Source organism: Theropithecus gelada, chromosome 6, assembly GCF_003255815.1.
Source record: "Theropithecus gelada isolate Dixy chromosome 6, Tgel_1.0, whole genome shotgun sequence".
In the NCBI taxonomy this organism is placed as follows: domain Eukaryota; kingdom Metazoa; phylum Chordata; class Mammalia; order Primates; family Cercopithecidae; genus Theropithecus; species Theropithecus gelada.
Window position 1 is genome coordinate 75,773,506 of NC_037673.1, and position 19,898 is coordinate 75,793,403.

At 41.0% G+C, this 19,898-nt stretch overlaps 1 protein-coding gene and 1 pseudogene across 1 annotated transcript; one reads left to right on the forward strand and one right to left on the reverse strand.

Annotated features, from left to right (window-relative positions):
- The first annotated feature begins 3,701 nt into the window (after positions 1–3,701).
- On the forward strand, positions 3,702–5,133 carry SPZ1 (spermatogenic leucine zipper 1). Its single transcript, XM_025388918.1, has one exon. It carries the CDS (start codon positions 3,936–3,938, stop codon positions 5,082–5,084), a length of 1,149 nt encoding a protein of 382 aa, XP_025244703.1. The 5' UTR covers positions 3,702–3,935; the 3' UTR covers positions 5,085–5,133.
- Positions 5,134–15,641: 10,508 nt separating this feature from the next.
- LOC112626914 lies at positions 15,642–16,574 on the reverse strand (annotated as a pseudogene).
- Between the last annotated feature and the right edge of the window lie 3,324 nt (positions 16,575–19,898).

Below are 19,898 nucleotides of genomic sequence, written 5' to 3' on the forward strand. Positions count from 1 at the left end.
AGGCTGCAGTGTAATAATGGGAGCTCGACTCACTGCAGTCTCTACTTCCTGGGTTCAAGTGACCCTCCCACATCAGCCTCCCGAGTAGCTGGGACTACAAGCAGACACCATCACACCCAGCTAATGTTGTATTTTTAGTAGAGAAGGAGTTTCACCAAGCTGTGTAACCTGGTCTTGAACTTCTGAGCTCAAGTGATGAGCCTGCCTCGGCCTCCCAAAGTGCTGGGATTACAATCGTGAGCCACTGTGCTCAGCCTACATTCTATATTTTGATACTCACTTTGAAATTCAAATGTATTAAAGGAGAACATTGATTTTATATTTTTGTAAAGGCAGTCTTGTTTTAAAGAGAGAAAAATTTGGGCACAGTGGCTCATGCCTGTAATCCCAACACTTTGAGAGGCTGAGGCAGGAGGATTAGTTGAGCCCAGGAGTTTGAGACCAGCCAGGGCAACATAGTGAGATCCCTGTCTCTACAAAACCAACCGAAACTCGCTAGATGTGGTGGTGCGTGCCTGTAGTCCTAGCTACTCAGGAAGCTGAGGCAGGAAGATTGCTTGAGCCTTGGAATTTGAGGCTGTAGGTGAGCCATGATTGCCCCACTGTACTCCAACCTGGGCTACAGAGCAAGACACTGTCCCCCAACCCAGAAACAGAAAATGAAAGAAAAATTTGACACAAGTTGTCACCTTAACAATTTTAGAAACAGTTCTTTTTCTTTTCTTTCCTCTTTTTTTCTTTTCTTTTTTTTTTAGACAATGTCGCATTCTGTCGCCCAAGCTGGAGTGCAGTGGCATGCTTACGGCTTACTGCAGCTTCAACCTCCCAGGCTCACACCATCCTCCCACCTCAGCCTCCCAGGTAGCTGGCACTATAAACATGCGCCACCATGCCTGGCTAATTTTTGTATTTTTAATAGAGATGGGGGTTTCACCATGTTTCCCAGGCTGGTCTTGAACTCCTGGACTCAAGTGATCCTCCCACTTCAGCCTCCCAAAGTGCTCAGATTACAGGCATGAGCCACCATGCCCAGCCAATTTTTTCTTTCATGAGTCATTAAGCTATGTGAAATTTAGTGGATAGAAATTGTAAAACAGTCCAAATGTGTTTAATCTTCATGGTTATCCACTGGGGAATATGGGTCAATAGAGACAAGAGGACTGCTCTTGTTTCTCAACATCTATATACCTTTCGGTGTCTAACATAAACACATTTCCAATAAAATTAACAACTGTTAATTGGAATTCATTCTAGTTGTAGGGGAAGGAAATATTTAAATCCTTTTCAGATTTTTTTTTTCTTTTTTTTTCTTTTTTCTTTTTTTTTTGAGATGGAGTTTCACTCTTGTTGTCCAGACTGGAGTGCAGTGGCACAATCTTGGCTCACTGCAACCTCCACCTCCCGGGTTCAAGCGAATCTCCTGCTTCAGCCTCCCAAGTAACTGGGATTACAGGTGCACGCCACCATGCCTGGCCAATTTTTTTTTTTTTTTTTTTTTTTAAAGTAGAGATGGGGTTTCCCCCTGTTGGCCAGGCTGGTCTCGAACTCTTGATCTCAGGTGATCCGCCCACTTCAGCCTCCCAAAGTGTTAGGATTACAGATGTGAGCCACTGTGCCTGGCTCTTTTCAGATTAAAGAAAAAAATTATCTTCGTATCTTGACCATGCTACCTTCAAACCAGTTTTCATTAAAAAAAAAATCAAGACAAGAGCAATATTAGATTTATGTCTGAGAGCATTAAAAAGCTGCAAGCACAAGAGGATAGAGAATACATTTTCTTTTTAAGTATGTAGGGAACATACATGAACACAGATCATCTATTAGGCCAGAAAGAAAATATCAATTTCAAAAGGCAGAAATATTACAGACATTTTCTGAATACAGTATGGTAAACCTAGAAATTAATTATCGAATCAGAAAAAATTCCCCTTGTCCTGGAGATTAAAAAATTGTCTTAAATTATGCTTGAGTCAAAGGGGGAAATCAGAACCAATGCTGAACTTCTAAAATGGAATTAAAGCATAAGGACCAGTTGCTAGCATCTGTGCTGTCATTGTGTGAATTAGAAAAGGTGTTCCTTTTTCAAGTAAAAACAGAGACCAACCCTGCTGTATCTGAGTGACAATGGCCTGGAGCCCAGCTGGCTGAAAGATGAGCATGAGGCTCTAGGGAATTAGAGCCAAAGTGAGTTGGTAACTGGAGAAGAAAGAAAACATATAAATTTCTCTTCTCTAGGGGAAAAAAACCTGAGTATGAGTTTTCCCTTAAGATTGGAAGCAAACTTCTATTAAAGTGCTTGCTAGCAAGATTTTGAAGGCCAGGAAAAAGTAATATGCAAGAAGTGTTTTCTTTGATTGAGTTCTATATTCTCAAGACCTGACTCCTAAGAACAAAAAGACAAGAAAGCAGTTTATTAAAATATAAGAATTTTAATAAACTTGTTACTTTCCTATAACCCACTATAGATTTACCTGTTTCAAATGCTTTTTATTTTTCAATTTTTTTTTGAGGCAGTGTCTTGTTCTGTCACCGATCTCAGCTCACTGCAACCTCCTCCTTCCGGGTTCAAGCAAGCCTCGTGCCTCAGCCTTCAGAGCAGCTGGGATTACAGGTGTGTGCTGCCATGCCCAGCTAATTTTTTCATTTTTAGTAGAGATGGGGTTTCGTCATGTTGCCCAGGCTGATCCTGAACTCCCAGCCTCAAGTGGTCTGCCTGCCTTAGCCTCCCAAAGTGCTGGGATTACAGGCATGAGTCAACTGCACCTGGCCAATTTTTAAATTTTTTGAGATAGGATCTTGCTGTGTTGCCCAAGCTGGAGTGCAATAAGTAGCATAGTCATGGCTCACTGCAGCCTCAGCCTCCCAGGCTCAAGTGATCCTCTCGCCTCAGCCTCCCAAGTAGCTGGGACCACAGGCAGACACTACCATGCCCTGCTAATCAAACACTTTAGAAACATAATTGTGTCATTTTAACAAGTTACTGTGTAGAGTGTAGAAATCTTAGAGGATCAATAAAAGAGCCAAAAAAAAAAAAAAAAAAATCCCCAAATAAGTTACTGTGAAAAGTAATGGTCAAAGTTTTCTATCACCTGATGTAAATGATTTGCAAGTAAGCTTGCCAAGCCTGTCTTAAATGATGCCTATATTCAAAGCGAAGAAAAGTCCCAGTTTGTAATTGTGTTGCTATTATAAATAACCATTCAGATAGTCCCTTCTTGCAGCAGTAGAATATTTTTGAATGGAGGGACTCCTAACATTACTTTCCTAAAATCACAAAAGGCTCTCACTCTCAGGGTTTTGTTTTGTGTGGATAACTTTCTCTTACAGTCACATCTCTCCTAGGATGGGAGCAATAAAGCCTGTGGGTGCCATGAAAGGATGGGTACCTCACCAGAAAGGACTGGTCTCAGCAATGCCCTTAAGTGGTCAAAACATGCTGCGGTTGAGGTCAGGATTGTGAGGGGATAGAGGTGAGGTAGGGAAGTAACTGAGTGCATTTAGACTGAGATGAATAGCAACCTAGAAATTGAGGGGAAGAGCTGTTGATGAGCTCTTTCTGGCATGAGGAGTAGGGGTAGCTCAAGGTGGATTTTGATGCAGGAGTCACTGGGCAGGAATTTAAGAGACTTCCATTGTGACGCTGCGGATAGGCCACAATGGTGCAGTGACAAAATAAAGACCTGGTTGCTAGGGCCAGAGAATAAACACCGGGTGCCTAGAGGAGAAGAGATGGAGCCCCAGCCCTGGTCCCCTTTCCCACCCTTCCTCCCCACAAGGCTGTCTGAGATGCCACCTTCCACCTAAACATCAGCTCCCCAATTTTAATCCTTAACTTTGGTCCCTGACTTCTGCTTGATCTCCAGCCACATTTGCACGAAGGAACATCACCTGTCCATCCTGGAATCTCTAAGGTTTTCTGCTTTCCTTCTGTCCCAATGGCCAACTCTGCGAAGTCAGCTGAGATGCCCACCATCTCCAAAACCCTTAACCCTACTCCTGATCCTCATCAAGAATCTCTGGACCCTAGGATTACCATTGCCTTATTCGAAATTGGATCACTTTCCCCTTCCTCCTGGGGCTCTCTCCCTTCCCTAAAGAATAGCAGCCATCAAGTTACAGAACAACAGACTGCAGAGAAGTTTAACAGTCTCTTAAAAGAAATTAAAGATATTCTTAAAAATATGGCAGGTTTTGAAGAGAAGATCACAGAAGCAAAAGAACTTTTTGAGGAAACCAATATTTCTGAGGATGTGTCAGCCCACGAAGAAAATATCAGAGGACTTGACAAAATCAATGAAATGTTATCAACAAACCTGCCTGTTAATTTAGCCCCAGAGAAAGAAGAGAATGAACATAAACAGGAGATGATATTGGAAAACCAGGACTCTGAGAACATAGTACAAGTTTTTGCAAGAGATTTGGTAAATAGTTTAGAAGAAAAAAAAGTCAACGAAACTCAACAAAGTCAGGAAAAAGCAAAAAACAGACTCCTTAATGTTCAAGAAGAAACTATGAAAATTAGGAACAACATGGAGCAATTACTACAGGAAGCAGAACACTGGAGTAAACAACATACTGAGCTCAGTGAACTGATAAAATCCTATCAGAAATCTCAGAAAGACGTAAGTGAAACTCTCAGAAATAATGGAGTCGATTTCCAAACCCAGCCAAATAATGAAGTATCAGCTAAGCATGAGCTGGAGGAACAGGTGAAGAAACTGAGCCATGACACCTGTTCATTGCAGTTGATGGCAGCTTTGCTAGAGAATGAATGCCAAATCTTACAGCAGAGAGTAGAGATTCTCAAGGAACTCCATCATCAGAAACAGGGAACTCTGCAAGAGAAGCCAATTCAGATAAACTGTAAACAGGACAAGAAAAATCAGAAGCCATCAGAAGCAAAGAAAGTAGAAATGTATAAGCAGAACAAGCAAGAAATGAAGGGTACATTTCGTAAAAAAGACAGATCCTGTAGAAGCCTGGATGTTTGTCTTAATAAGAAAGCTTGCAATAACCAATTCAATATTCATGTTGCAAGAAAAGCTCTTAGGGGAAAAATGAGGTCAGCTAGCAGCCTAAGATAGAAAATACCAAAAGCAGACAAAAAGGTGAATCCTTAAAAAACTACATCTGATACATCCAGCTTGTCAGGCATGATCAATCATCAGACCTTGGGCAGATCTGCTGATTCAACCAAGAAAAAGTTATAGAATAAGAAGATTAACACTTATATTACTCATTACCTCAGCAGTTATGTAAGTCCGGTCTTTGATGACCATTGTGTCTACATCAGGTTCATAACTTTTCACCTTTACAATCTGCTTTTTTTTTTTTTTTTGTAATTATTAGATAGACAGCCTAGAGTGAGAAGTTACAGGTCCAATTAAGTAAAGATCTAAATTAAAACCAGAATACAAGGGAAAATTTTTTTTTCTTTATTTAATCATTGCCTGGGGGCAGGGGGAGTTCTGGGGGAAAAAAGTGTATAGTGTTTTTGGCCAGGTGCAGTGGCATTTTGGGAGGCCAAGGTGGGAGGATTGCTCAAGGCCAGGAGTTTGAGACAAACCTGAGCAACACAGCAAGATCCCATCTCTAAAAAAAAATTAAGTGTAAAAAAGTCCATAATGCTTTAGTTGTGACCTTTTAAAGTCCCCTTTCTAAATGTATGTTTCCTTTCCCTATTATACACTGAAATGTGGGATGTGGGGGAATTTAAAAATTGCTGATAATCCAACCCTAACAAATCATTTTTCTCTTATAAATCTGCACTGGCTCTACTTTTTCTAAGGGGCCTCCCTTGCTCCTCCACTAGTGAACTGTGTGCATACTGGGCAGCAGAGGCCCTTGGGAAGGACCCCCTCAACTTGTTTGGAAGAACAGAGACATTTCTAAATTTCATTTTTTATTTTATTTTATTTGTTTTATTTTATTTTATTTTTTTAATTATTTTTGAGATGGAGTTTTGCTCTTGTTGCCCAGGTTGGAGCGCAATGGCATGATCTCGGCTCACTGCAACCTTCACCTCCCAGGTTCAGGTGATTCTCTTGCCTCAGCCTCCTCAGTTGCAGGATTACAGGCACCTACCACCACACCCGGCTAATTTTTCTTATTTTTTAGTAGAGATGGGGGGTTTCGTCATGTTGGCCAGGCTGATCTCGAACTTCTGACCTCAGGTGATCTACCTGCCTCAGTCTCCCAAAGTGCTGGGATTATAGGCATGAACCACCATGCCCAGCCTAGATTTTATTTTGGCTGGAAAAGTTTCTCCCATTCCTCCAGGTATAGACAGTAGTGTTACCCAGGGGGAAAAAAGCAGTATCTTCTGTTAAGGGAGCTGGACTTCTGGTTCCAGAAAAGATGGAGCAGATGAATTTTCCCTTATTCTTCCCTTTAGGTAAGCTAAAACCCCTGGACATTATATATAAAGCAAATATAAGAAGATTCTGGGCCGGGCGCGGTGGCTCACGCCTGTAATCCCTGCACTTTGGGAGGCCGAGGCGGGCGGATCACGAGGTCAGGAGATCGAGACCATCCTGGCTAACACGGTGAAACCCCGTCTCTACTAAAACACAAAAAATTAGCCGGGCGCGGTGGCGGGTGCCTGTAGTCCCAGCTACTCGGGAGGCTGAGGCAGGAGAATGGCGCGAACCCGGGAGGCGGAGCTTGCAGTGAGCCGAGATGGTGCCACTGCACTCCAGCCTGGGCGACAGAGAGAAGACTCCGCCTCAAAAAAAAAAAAAAAAAGAAGATTCTGAAAGGTGGAGAAAAGGAAGTGGAATGGCCAGGGACCCTGAAACTTAAGGAATAACATGGTGCTTAGTTCTCTGGGTTTTCTTTTCGCCTCTTATATATTCTGAGCTAGGTGCTGGAGAAGTCCACAACCCAAAAATGTCAACGCACGTAGACAAAAAAATTCCCCCATAAAGCCTGCTTTCTTTTGCCAACAGATGAGCAAAGGAACAGTCTGGCAAGACAGAAACCTTTTGACAAAACTGCCCTAATCCAGCCAAATTGTATGGAAACATATTTCTACCCCCATCCCCCTCAGCAAATACTGAGTAGAGAGCCTAGACATTCATCCTTGCCTGGCAGTCATGAGGCACCCCTCCACTACTCTTCTGGGATGGTGCAGAGGAGGTAAGAGTAGGGATCCTAAAGTTCTGCCCTCCACGTGATGGTAACAGTGCTCTTCCCTGGCCTCCCCCAACCCCTCCAGTAGGGTGGAATGTCAGTGGAGGCCACATGAGTAGCCTAGATTTCTACCCCTTTTCCCTGCTGGCAGCATCAGCAGGGCCCTACTAAAAAAGAAGACTTAATAAGATCCAGGGTCCCCTAACAATCCCCAAAATGTCCAGGACACAATAGAAAAATCACTCATTATACTGAGAGCCAGAAAAATCTCAATTTGAATGAGAAAAGACAATTAACAGATATCAACAATGGGATAACACAGACACTAGAGTTATCTGACAAGGAATTTAAAGCAGTCATTATAAAAATGCTTCAGGCCGGGCGCCCTGGCTCACGCCTGCAATCTCAGCACTTTGGGAGGCTGAGGTGGGCGGATCACCTGAGGTTGGAAGTTTGAGACCAGCCTGACCAAAATGGAGAAACCCCGTCTCTACTAAAAATACAAAATTAGCTGGGCATCATGGCACATGCCTGTAATCCCAGTTACTCAGGAGGCTGAGGCAGGAGAATCGCTCAAACCCCGGAGGCAGAGGTTGCAGTGAGCCAAGATCGCACCATTTCACTCCAGCCTGGGCAACAAGAGTTAAACTCCATCTCAAAAAAAAAAAAAAAAAAAAAAAAAAGCTTCTATGAACAGTTACAAACATGAAACAAATGAAAAGGTAGAAAGTATCAGCAAATAAATATAAAAGAGACATAAGTGGAAATTATGGAACTGAAAAATATAAGTAATATAGCCTCACTGAATGTGGTCAATAGCAAAATATAGATATCAGAGAAAAGATTCTATGAACTTGAAGATAGAACTATATAGATGACCCAGAGAAAATTGACAGAGAGGCTGGGCACAGTGGCTCATGGCTGTAATCCCAGCACTTTGAGAGGCTGAGGCAGGTGGATCACTTGAGGTCAGGAGTTTGAGACCAGCATGGGCAATATAGTGAGACCCCTATCTCTACAAAAAATACAAAAATTAGCCAGGCGTAGTGGGGCACACCTGTAGTCTCAGCTACTCAGGAGGCTAAGATGGGAGGATTGCTTGAACCCAGGAGTTTGACACCAGCCTGGGCAACACAGGGAGACCCCATCTCTACAAAAATTAGCCAGGGGTGACAGCACATGCTTGTAGTGTCAGCTACTTGGGAGGCTGAGATAGATTGCTTGAGCCTGGGAGGTTGAGGCTGCAATGAGCCATGATCATGCCACTGCACTCCAGCCTAGCGGACAGAGTGAGCCCTGTCTCAACCAATCAATCAATCAATCAAAAAGTTGGAGTGAGAACCCAGGATCCTCTCCATCTTGCCTTCCAGGGGTAAAGGTTTTTTTTTTTTTCCCTTTCTCTTTTGTTTTTTTTTTGAGACCGAGTTTCGCTCTTGTTGCCCAGGCCAGAGTGCAATGGTGCAATCTTGGCTCATCGCAACTTCTGCCTCCCAGGTTCAAGTGATTCTCCTGCCTCAGCCTCCCAAGTAGCTGGGATTACAGGTGCCCACCATCATGCCCAACTAATTTTGTATTTTTAGTAGAGACAGGGTTCCTCCATGTTGGTCAGGCTGGTCTTGAACTCCTGTCCTCTGGTGATCCACCCGCCTTGGCCTCCCAAAGTGCTAGGATTACAGGTGTGAGCCACCATGCCCGCCTTTTTTCTCTCTTCTTTTAGAAGGGGAGGACAGCTGTCTTTCTCTTCTATATAAATGCTCAGTTTCATTTTCTCAGAATTCCTCACTTACAGTACAGACCTCATAGAGGATGACACCTGGTTCTCATTGCATGCCTCCAGGGATAAGAACTAGGACAAGGGAATCCAGCACAGTAATTATCATAATCTGTCTCTGGTGCAAAAACTTCATGTATGCATTCAGGGCAACATAAAGATGAGTATTAAAAACCCAACGAAGACAATCACAACCTCCACCACAGGTTCTATTATACCTGTAGCAGGGGCATAATAGATTTTCATATGTTGAAAGTACCAAAATGACAACTGAAATGCTGCTCCCTACTCCTAAACCAACATTACTTTCTATGTTTGGAATATGTATCACTTTATTCAAAAGCTAAAAGCCAACACTTTCTTGTTACAGCCCTTAGTGAAATAAAAAGAGATTGCCACACTTAAATAATATTGGGGGTACTTAAAAAAATTACACACTTCTTTTCATCTGTCTTTCCTTCAAATGGAGATACCCTCCACACTATTGTCCAAGCATTTTGATTAATGAAGAATTGTGTAGTTTGCTTGGCTAGGTGCGGTGGCTCACACCTGTAATCTCAGCACTTTGGGAGGCCGAGGCAGGCAGACCACCTGAGGGCAGGAGTTTGAGACCAGCCTGGCCAACATGACAAAACCCCGTCTCTACTAAAAATACAAAAATTAGCTGGGCATAATGACGCATGCCTGTAATCCCAGCTACTTTGGTAACTGAGGCAGGAGAATCGCTTGAACCTGGGAGGCAGAGGTTGCAGTGAGCCAAGATCACGCCAGTGCACTCCAGCCTGGAAGACAGAGTGAGACTCCATTTCAAGAAAAAAAAAAAGAAAGAAAGAAATATTTCCTTATATCATGAATAAAAGTCTTCCAAAGCCCTTTTAATTTCTTGTCTTTCTCATTTATTTCTTTAATTTATCTTGAATTGATCCAGAAAAAGATTCGTCACGGTATTTAGGTTGATTGTCTATAAGTTGTACGATGGGTGTTTTCAAGTCCCTTTTTGGTTGTCTATGCTTTGAGCCCTTTTTAACCTTTCCAGTAAGAAAGTATGAGGCACTGTAAAAAGTAAGGATGGAATAATGGAAGAAGCATTTCACAAATAGGGAGGTAATCTAAGTCTCAACTTGTTTCAGTCTGAGTTGCTTCATTTAAAAGGTGGCGATAATAACTTTCTTTTGGACCATGGATAAATTGTTCAAAGATTCTCTGGCTCCCTCAGCTGAGGTCTTATTGCTCTCTGGGAAGTAGGAACAGATTAAATGAGAGAATTAGAAACTAATCAGAAGCAAACCTGGCTAAAAAGAAAGGGAACAATAGCCAAAAACCCAAGCACACAGGATATCCGGAAGTTGGGGTCATTGGTGTGTTGCAAGTAAAAAGAAAGATAAGTATTACATTAAAAAGACAGCTATTCTAGATTAATGTGAGGTAGAGGAGTGGATTTATCATCATTATCACATCAATATTATTATTTTTATAAAGTTATTCTACAAACCTGATTGATACAGAAAATCATTTTAATTTTTCTTACCTTAATAAAGAAAGGCCTCAGGCAGATCATCATTGGAGTGTCCCAGCCAGTTGACTGTTTTTCTTTCCTAACAATCACACACTCTTCCAGCGGAAACCACTGACCACTAATCCATATTTAATTAAATTTTCTCTCACAGGGAAGCATATATTGCTTTGGTTTGTACTGGTCTGTTAGGAAGCCTCAGTTTATGAGGAATTAGATACTGATATGTGCATTTTGCTTTGATTTTAAAGATTAATTGGTTTTTCCAATTTAAGAGAAAGTACTGTTCAATGGTCCTCAGATTTTTCTAGGGAAAGACCCTATTTTGTTTATTTGTTTCTTCTCCCTTTTTCTTGATGTATCCTATTAATCTTTAACAAAACCCAGATTTTGGCTTCATTAATCTTCATTATTTTTAGTATTCCATTTCAATGATTTCTGGCCCCTTCTTGATTTCCCTTTTTAAAAGTTGTTTTGTTGCATTTTTTTCAATTTCTTTTTCTTTTATTGTGGTAAAACAATATACAACATTAAATTTACCATCTTAACTATTTAAAGAATTTTTTTTATTTTTTAAATTTTTGTTTTATTTTTATTTTGAGATGAGGTCTTGCTATGTTGCCCAGGCTCGTCTTAAACTCCTGGATTCAAAGTATTCTCCCACCTCAGCCTCCTAAGTGGCTAGGATTAAAGGTATGTGCCACTGTGCCTAGCTCATCTTAACCATTTTTAAGTATACAGCTCAGTAGTGTTAAGTATATTCATTTTCCCATTATTGTGCAACGGATCTCTATAACTTTTTTTATCTTGTAAAACTCACGCTTTATGCCCATTAAACACTAATTCTTCCTTTTCCCTTTCTACTTTGTTTCTATAATTTTGACTATTTTAGATAATTAATATGGACTCACACAGTATTTGTCTTTTTGTGACTAGATTATTTCACTTAGCATAATGTCCTCCAGGTTCATCCACATTATTGCATATTGCAGGATTTCCTTCTATTTGAAACTCCTTAATATTCCATTGCATGTATATACCACATTTTCTTTATTCGTTCAAACACTGATGGACACCTGGTTTGCTTCTACCTCTTGGCTATTGTGAATGATACTATAATGAACATAGGTATGCAAATATCTCTTCAAGGTCCAGCTTTGAATTATTCTGGGTATCTACCCAGAAATGAGATTGCTGGATCCTATGGTAATTCTATTTTTAATTTTTTGAACAATCTACATATTGTTTTCCATAATAGTTGCACCATTTTATATTCCCACCAGCAGTGCAATTTCTCCAGATTCCTGCCAACATTTATTATTTTCTGTTTTTTTTTTTTTTTTTTTAAGAGACAGGGTCTTGCACTGTTGCCCAGGGTGCAGTGGCTCAATTGTAGTTCACTGTAGTCTTGAACTCCTAGGCTCAAGCAGTCCTCTCCCCTCAGCCTCCCAAAGTGCTGGGATTATAGGCATGAGCCAGTGTTCCTAGCCTTCCATTCTTTTGATAGTAGCCATCCTAATGGGTGTAAGATGACAAATCACAAATGCAAACTGCATTTCTCTTACGATTATTGATGTTGAGCACATTTTAATATGGTGATTTTTAAAACATCTTCTTTGTAGAACTGTGTATTTAAGTCCTTTGCTCATTTTTAATCAGGTTATTTCTTGTTGGTAGTATTGAGTTATACGACTTCCTTATATACTCTGGGTATTAACCCCTGATCCAATACATGACTTGCAAATATTTTTCCTCATTCCATAGGTTTCCTTGTTACTCTGTTAGTTGCTTCTTTTGATACACAGAAGTTTTTCAGTTTGGTGTAGTCCCATTTGTCTATGTTTACTTTTCTTCCCTGTGCTTTGGTGTCACATTCAAGAAATCATTGTCAAATCCAATGTCTGGAAGCTTTCCTGCTATATTGTCTTCTAGGAGTTTTGTGTTTTAGGTCTTACATTTAGATCTCTAATCCATTTTTACTTAATTTTTGTATATAATGTAAGAGTCTAGCTTCATTCCTTTGCATATAGACCTCCAGTTTTCCCAACACCATTTATTGAAGACAATGCACTTTCCCCACTGTGTAGCCCTGGCACCTTTGTGAGGAATGGCTAAATTGGGATTTTTATTTAGTTGTTTATCTTTTGGGGGGATATAGTTATGAAAAGTAATCTAATTTAAATAAGTAATGTAATTTTAATGAATAAAATGAATAAACCAAATTTACACATACCAGCATGGAGAGATGTTTTGACATCTTTTGTCAGAACTTTGGACTGATGTCAATTATGATACCTAATTAATCAAAGGAAAATTCTTAGAAATTTGAAAACTTGGGAGGGGAGAAGGATAGCATTAGGAGATATACCTAATGCAAATGACGGGTTAATGGGTGCAGCACACCAACATGACACATGTATACATATGTAACAACCTGCACGTGGTGCACATGTACCCTAGAACATAAAGTATAATAAAAATAAATTTAAAAAAAGAAATTTGAAAACTTCAGATGAAGAACTTTCATAAAACTAACCACCTAAAGTTTTACATACCTTAAATATTATAGTTACAAAATTATTTTTACAACAGTAGTATTTAGCATTTCTTGTTGTCTTATTATATATTTTCATTAAGAGTAAAATACTCAATATTTTAACAGATTTTTATTTTTTAAAATTTTATTTATTTATGTTTTTCTGAGATGGAGTCTTGCTCTGTCACCCAGACTGGAGTGCAGCGGCATGATCTCAGCTCACTACAACCTCCGCCTCCTAGGTTCAAGTGATTCTCCCACCTCAGCCGCCTGAGTAGCTGGGACTACAGGCGCCCACCACCACACCTGACTAATCTTTGTATTTTCAGTAGAGACAAGCTTTCACCATGTTTTCCAGGCTGGTCTCAAACTCCTGACCTCAGGTGATTCACACATCTCAGCCTCCCAAAGTGCTAGGATTACAGGCCTGAGCCACCATGCCTGCCTTAACATATTTTTAAAGTCAGGTTTTTTTTGTTATTGTTGTTAAGGGAGACTTCTCCAAAAAAAAAAAAAAAAAAAGCAATTTTATCCACTCACTGTATTCTAAAAAGATTGGTATCATTTATAGTCAGATTTAGTTTTTCCAATAGTGTTTTCTGAACACTAAGTGCTCGGAAATAAAAAAATAAATAAAAAACACTAAGTTTTTTTCTTTATTAATTTATTTTTGAGATGGAGTCTCGCTTTGTCGCCCAGGCTGGAGTGCAGTGGCGTGATCTCAGTTCACTGCAAGCTCCGCCTCCCGGGTTCATGCCATTCTCCTGCCTCAGCCTCCTGAGTAGCTATTTTTTAAAAAGTTATATTAGCACTTCTAACATGTGCATCAAATGTACCTGTAAGCTCCTTTGTGATAGGATGTGGGTGTTTTCAAGGGAAGCATTGTAGGTATAGCGGCATCTTGTTTACCTAGCATAATTCTTGTTTCTGAAAAGCAACTACTCAACAATCTAATTTTCTTAGCCTGCTTCCAGTCATTAGTTCTAGTATCTGCCTTGAAATCTTCTGAGTTCATGCATTTGTTATCAGCACATGAGCTTTAACTTGTTATAAGGGTTTTTTTAATACTCTTATTTTATTGCCAAGTGATGTTTGGCTTCTTAAAAGTTTCCACTGGAAAGTGTGTCCTGGAAGCTAAATCTAGTTGTTGGCTCTGGTTAACAAATGAAATACTTGCCAGTAATTTGTAATGCTTTTTTCCACTTAATTTCAAAATATTTTAAGTCATTTATTTGTGTATTTCAGATATTATAAGGATGCATAGTCCCCTGTGATATCTTTTTGTTTTTGAGACAGAGTCTTGCTCTGTTGCCCAGGCTGGAGTGCAGTGGCATGATCTCGGCTCACTGCCAACCTCTGCCTCCCAGGTTCAAGCGATTCTCCTGCCTCAGCCTCCCGAGTAGCTGGGACTACAGCTGTGCACCACCACACCTGGCTAATTTTTGTATTTTTAGTAGAGACATTTCATCAAGTTGGCCAGGATGGTCTTGATCTCTTTTTTTTTTTGAAACAGAGTTTCACTCTTGTTGCCCAGGCTGGATGGAGTGCAATGGCACGATCTAGGCTCACTGCAACCTCCACCTCCCAGGTTCAAGCAATTCTCCTGCCTCAGCCTCCCGAGTAGCTGGGATTACAGGCATGCGCCACCACGCCTGGCTAATTTTGCATTTTTATTAAAAATGGGGTTTCTCCATGTTGACCAAGCTGGTCTCAAACTCCTGACTTCAGGTGATCTGCCTGCCTTAGCCTCCCAAAGTGCTGGGATTACAGGCACCCACCGGGCAGGTCTCAATCTCTTGACCTCGTGATCCGCCCGCCTCTGATTCATAAGCCGATACTTGTTGTTTTTGTTTTTTAATCAAAGTTTTAATGAAAAAGACATTAAAAATTTTTTTAAATAGGAGGGTTTGGGCATGGAGCTGGTTGATCTTAAAAATCCTAACCCAGCCGGGCGCGGTAGCCCACGCCTGTAATCCCAGCACTTTGAGAGGCTGAGGCAGGTGGATCACCTGAGGTCAGGAGTTCGAGACCAGCCTGGCCAACATGGCGAAATCCCCGTCTCTACTAAAAATACAAAAAATTAGCTGGGAGTGGTGGCAGGTGCCTGTAATCCCAGCTACTTGGGAGGCTGAGGCAGGAGAATCACTTGATCCCAGGAAGCAGAAGTTGCAGTGAGCCAAGATCGCGCCATTGCACTCTAGCCTGGGCTACAAGAGCAAAACTCTGTCTCAATAATAATAATAATAATAATAATAATAATAATTCCTAACCCATTTATTCCCATCAAGCTCTCCAAACCTAGTAACTGGAAAGGTCCCGTGATGCTGGGCTCCTAATATTGAACACAAAGACTAGAATAATAGGATTATCTGGTATTTTCCCTTCCCTGAAAATTCCATCTTCAATTGGGGTCTATGGGTTCAAAAGCCATATTTATGAACCAAAATTTAGGACACATACTCTGGTACAAGGACAATGGATGGTGCAAAAAATATCCAGGATATCTAGCTGTTGAAACTGCAGCCCTCTCAATGACTCTAACGGTGAATCCAGCCCCAAAAGTTTTAGATACAAAAATAGTAACAACCCAATTGAATTTTACTGCATTTAAAAAACATAATTATTTCCAAATCTACTGAGCAACTGCACAGTCTTCAGTGACGCCTACGGTCACTGGGATTCCAAGACTCTCACTTCCAGGAGCGACGGGTCTTTTTATGCCTATGGGATTTATCTCGGCTCCTACTTCGAGTTCTATGACTACGCCTTTCGGAATGCGCGTTGTACGGGCTAGAAAGTGTGTCTGAGCTCCGCCCTCTGTCCCTATCCCTGGTTGTTTCTTCTCTTGCCTCCCTCCCACTTGAGGACTTGTGCTCGTGCTTGGGTTTCTCCTTCTTCTGCTCCCTCTCTATGTCCTCTACTCCACCATAGTAGGCAATCCTGGCCTCGGGGAGCTTCCGCCTCTCCCTGGGCTGTGACTTCTGAGCTCTCCCGGAGTTCTTGCTGCTGTGCTTCTTAGGGCCAGGGTCATCCTTTTCCTTTACTGTCTTGCTTCTGGGTGACGAAGAGGATGGTTGCTTTCCCTGTACCAACCGATCAGTTTTCTCTTTTTCTTTCTTTCTTTCCTTTTTTTCCTTTTTCTCCTTCTTGTGCTTTTTTGTTGGTTTTTCGTCTTCAGAGCTCTCAGACAAACTCGACGAGTAGGTATGAGCCCCACGGGAGCCCTTGTGGAGCTCTTTGGTCACATCATCCATTTTTTCCGAGCTCTTAGGAGCCCGATAGTTAGACACATGATCCACTCGGATAGTTCTTCCTTTGACCTTGATCCCATTAAAATTGTCGACGGCCAGAATCGTGCTTCTCTGGTCTTCATAGCAGAGGAAACAGAATCCTTTGGATTTCCCAGTCTTCTTGTCCCGCACAAGATTGATGTTAACAATCTCCCCGTATTGTGAGAATACACAGATGATGTCCCCTTCAGTCAGTTCATAAGGAAGCCCTCCCAGGAAGATCCAGGCGCTGTCCTTGTACTCGGAGTGCCAGGACACCTTATCGGCCACCCCAAGCTTGACCTCTTCCTCATTCAGCTCGTTGATCAGCTTCACCTTAGTTAAAGAGTTCATCTCCGCGGGCTCGCGCTCAACGTTCAGGTATCAGTGCCGGGGCGAGGCAGACCCCGTGTGATACTTCGTGGCGCACGCGCGCACGTGTGTGTGTGTGTGTGTGTGTGTGTGTGTGTGTGTGTGTGTGTTACCAACCTTATTGAGTTATAATTTACATAAAGTAAAACACATCTATTTAAACGTGTGGTCTTATGTAACCTTCACTACTATAGTTAAGATAGTAAACATTTCCAAGCCGGGCACGGTGGCTCACGCCTGTAATCCCAACACTTTGGGAGGCAGAGGCTGGCGGATCACCTGAGGTCAGAAGTTCGAGACCAGCCTGGCCAACATGGTGAAACCCCGTCTCTACTAAAAACACAAAGAATTAGTTTGGCGTGGTGGCGGGCGCCTGTAATCCCAGCTACTCAGGAGGCTGAGACAGGAGAATCACTTGAACCTGGGAGGTGGAGGTTGCAGTGAGCCGAGATTGCGCCATTGCACTCCAGCCTGGGCAACAAGAACGAAACTCCACCACAAAAAAAAAAAAAAAAAAAAAAAGTAAACATTTCCTTTACCATGGAAACGTCTCTTATGCCTCTTTTCCACTCCCTGTCCCAGGCAATTACTAATTTGATTTCTATCAATTATAGGTTAAGTTTAACAGTTACAGAGCTTATTAGAAATGGAATCACATTATATGACTCTTTTTAGTCTAGGTTTTTTTTTCACTCAGTTGAATGTTTTAAACTTCATCCCTGTTGTTTTGTGTATCAGTAATTCTCATTGTGTAAATAGATAACAATTTATTCATTTCCCTGCTGATGGACATTTGGGTTCTTTTTAGTTTTGCGCTATATTATGAATTAAGCCACTATGAACATTTAGGTACAAGTCTTTATGTGGACATTTTTTGTTTGTTTGTTTGTTTGTTTCTCTTGGGTATATACTTAGGAATGTAATTGCTGGGTCACATGGTAAGAAATTGTGAGGCCGTTTTCCAAAATGGCGTACCATTTTACACTCTCACTAGCAACGTATGAGAGTTTGTTACCTAAATCCTTGTCAATTCTTGGTGTTGTCAATCTGCTACTTTTAGTTAATCTAGTGGATGTGTAGAGATATCTCGTTTTGGATTCCATTTTCATTTCTCTAAGGACTAATGATGCTGAACTTTTTTTAAATTTTTTAAAATTATTTTTATTTTTATTTTTTTGAGGCGGAGTCTCCCTCTGTTGCCCAGGCTGGAGTGCAGTGGCGCGATCTCGGCTCACTGCAAGCTCCGCCTCCCGGGTTCCCGCCATTCTCCTGCCTCAGCCTCCTGAGTAGCTGGGACTACAGGCACCCACCACCGCGCCCGGCTAATTTTTTGTATTTTTTTTAGTAGAGACGGGGTTTCACCGTGGTCTCGATCTCCTGACCTTGTGATCCGCCCGCCTCGGCCTCCCAAAGTGCTGGGATTACAGGCGTGAGCCACCGCGCCCGGCCTGAACTTTTTTTTTTAAATGAAACTTTTTGGTTTTTTTGGTTTTGTTTTAAGACAGGGTGTCACTATGTTACCCAGGCTAGTCTTGAACTCCTGGACTCAAGCGAGCCTCCTGCCTCCCACCTCAGCCTCCCAAGTAGCTGGAACTATAGGCACGCACCAGTGTGCCTAGCATGCTGAATATTTTTGCATATGCTTTTTAGCCTTTTATATACATTTGTGAAGTGACATTTCAAGCCTCTCGCCCTTTTAAAAAATTGGATTATTTTCCTATTGCATTACAACAGCTGTTTGCATTTTAAGTTGGTAGAGTTTTAAGGTACATATTTAAACTGCTAGACTTACATATTTATTCTGCTCTAGGCAAGTGCATAGAAAAACATCTCTAAAATCGCCATAGCATTGAAAATATTACCTGAGATGTCTATCCTTCCCCATCTGACCCCCAGGCTAAAATCTGTTTCCATTTGAGATTGTAAAATCATCAGAGCAAATGACCTAATATTTTAAGTTTAATTGATATTTCTTTAGTAAAGGCAAAAAATTTCTTCCTACTCTTTACCACTAAACATGAAGGGTGTGCTATTTTTTTAAAAAAAATGTCTTTTTCAATTCATCTCATGTTAAAACCAGGCATAACCATATTATTCCATTTAAAAACTGTCCAGAACTATAAAAGATTTTATTTCAGTTTATAAAATGGATGCTTCAATATACAAAGATAAATTATGATAAATAAATTATTATTATTGGCCAGGCATGGTGGCTCACGCCTGTAATCCTAACACTTTGGGAGGCTAAGGTGGGTGGATTGCTTGAGCTCAAGAGTTTGAGACCAGCCTGGGCAACCCCATCACTACAAAAAATTAGCTGGGCATGGTAGCATGTGCCTGTAGTTCCAGTTACTTAGGGGGCTGAGTCAGGAGGACTGCTTGAACCTGGAGGTTGAGGCTGCAGTGAGCTGAGATGGCGCCACTGCACTCCAGTTTGGATGACAAAGTGAGACCTTGTCTCAAAAAAAGAAAAAAAGAAATTATTATTATTCAATTAAATTTCTAATAAAATAGAAAATCTCTTCCATACATCAGCCAACATGTGGAAATGTCTAAAAATTTAGAGCCTCAAATTGGACAATTGTTTTAAATGTTTATTTGTGTCATAAAATTGTGTTTCTGCAACAAGTAAATTAATATTTTAATCAAAATATAAATAATATAAATGTGAATTTTTAAAAAGAAAAATTTTAAGTGAAAAGCAGTAAAAAAGAAAATAATTCAATATATTACAGTAAACTGATGGAAATTCCACTCAGGGTAGAATTGTGGGTTCTTGGTCACCTGTCACTGTTCCAATCTACCTATTTGACAGAGTAACTGAAGCAAAGAGAGGTCAAGTCATTTGTCCAAGACCATGCCACTTGCTAGTGAAGATCTGGAATGGGAATGAATATTCACTAGCAGGCTAGTGTTATATAACATATTTTCTTATAACTGAGAACTAAAATTCCTATTAAAAACCTATACTTGTGCCAAGCACAGGGACTCACACCTAAAATCCCAGTGCTTTGGGAGGCTGAGGCAGGAGGATCTCTTGAGGCCAGGAGTTCACCAGCCTAAGCAACACAGTGAGACCCAGTCACTACAAAACGTTTTTTAAAAAACTAACCAGGCATGTGGGCACGTGCCTGTAGTCCCAACTATTTGGGAGGCCGAGGCAAGAGGATCATTTCTTTTTTTTTTTTTTTCTTTTTTTTTGAGACAGAGTCTCACTCTGTTGGTAGGCTGGAGTGCAATGGCACAATCTTGGCTCACTACAATCTCTGACTCCCAGGCTCAAGCAATTCAGCAGAAGGATCATTT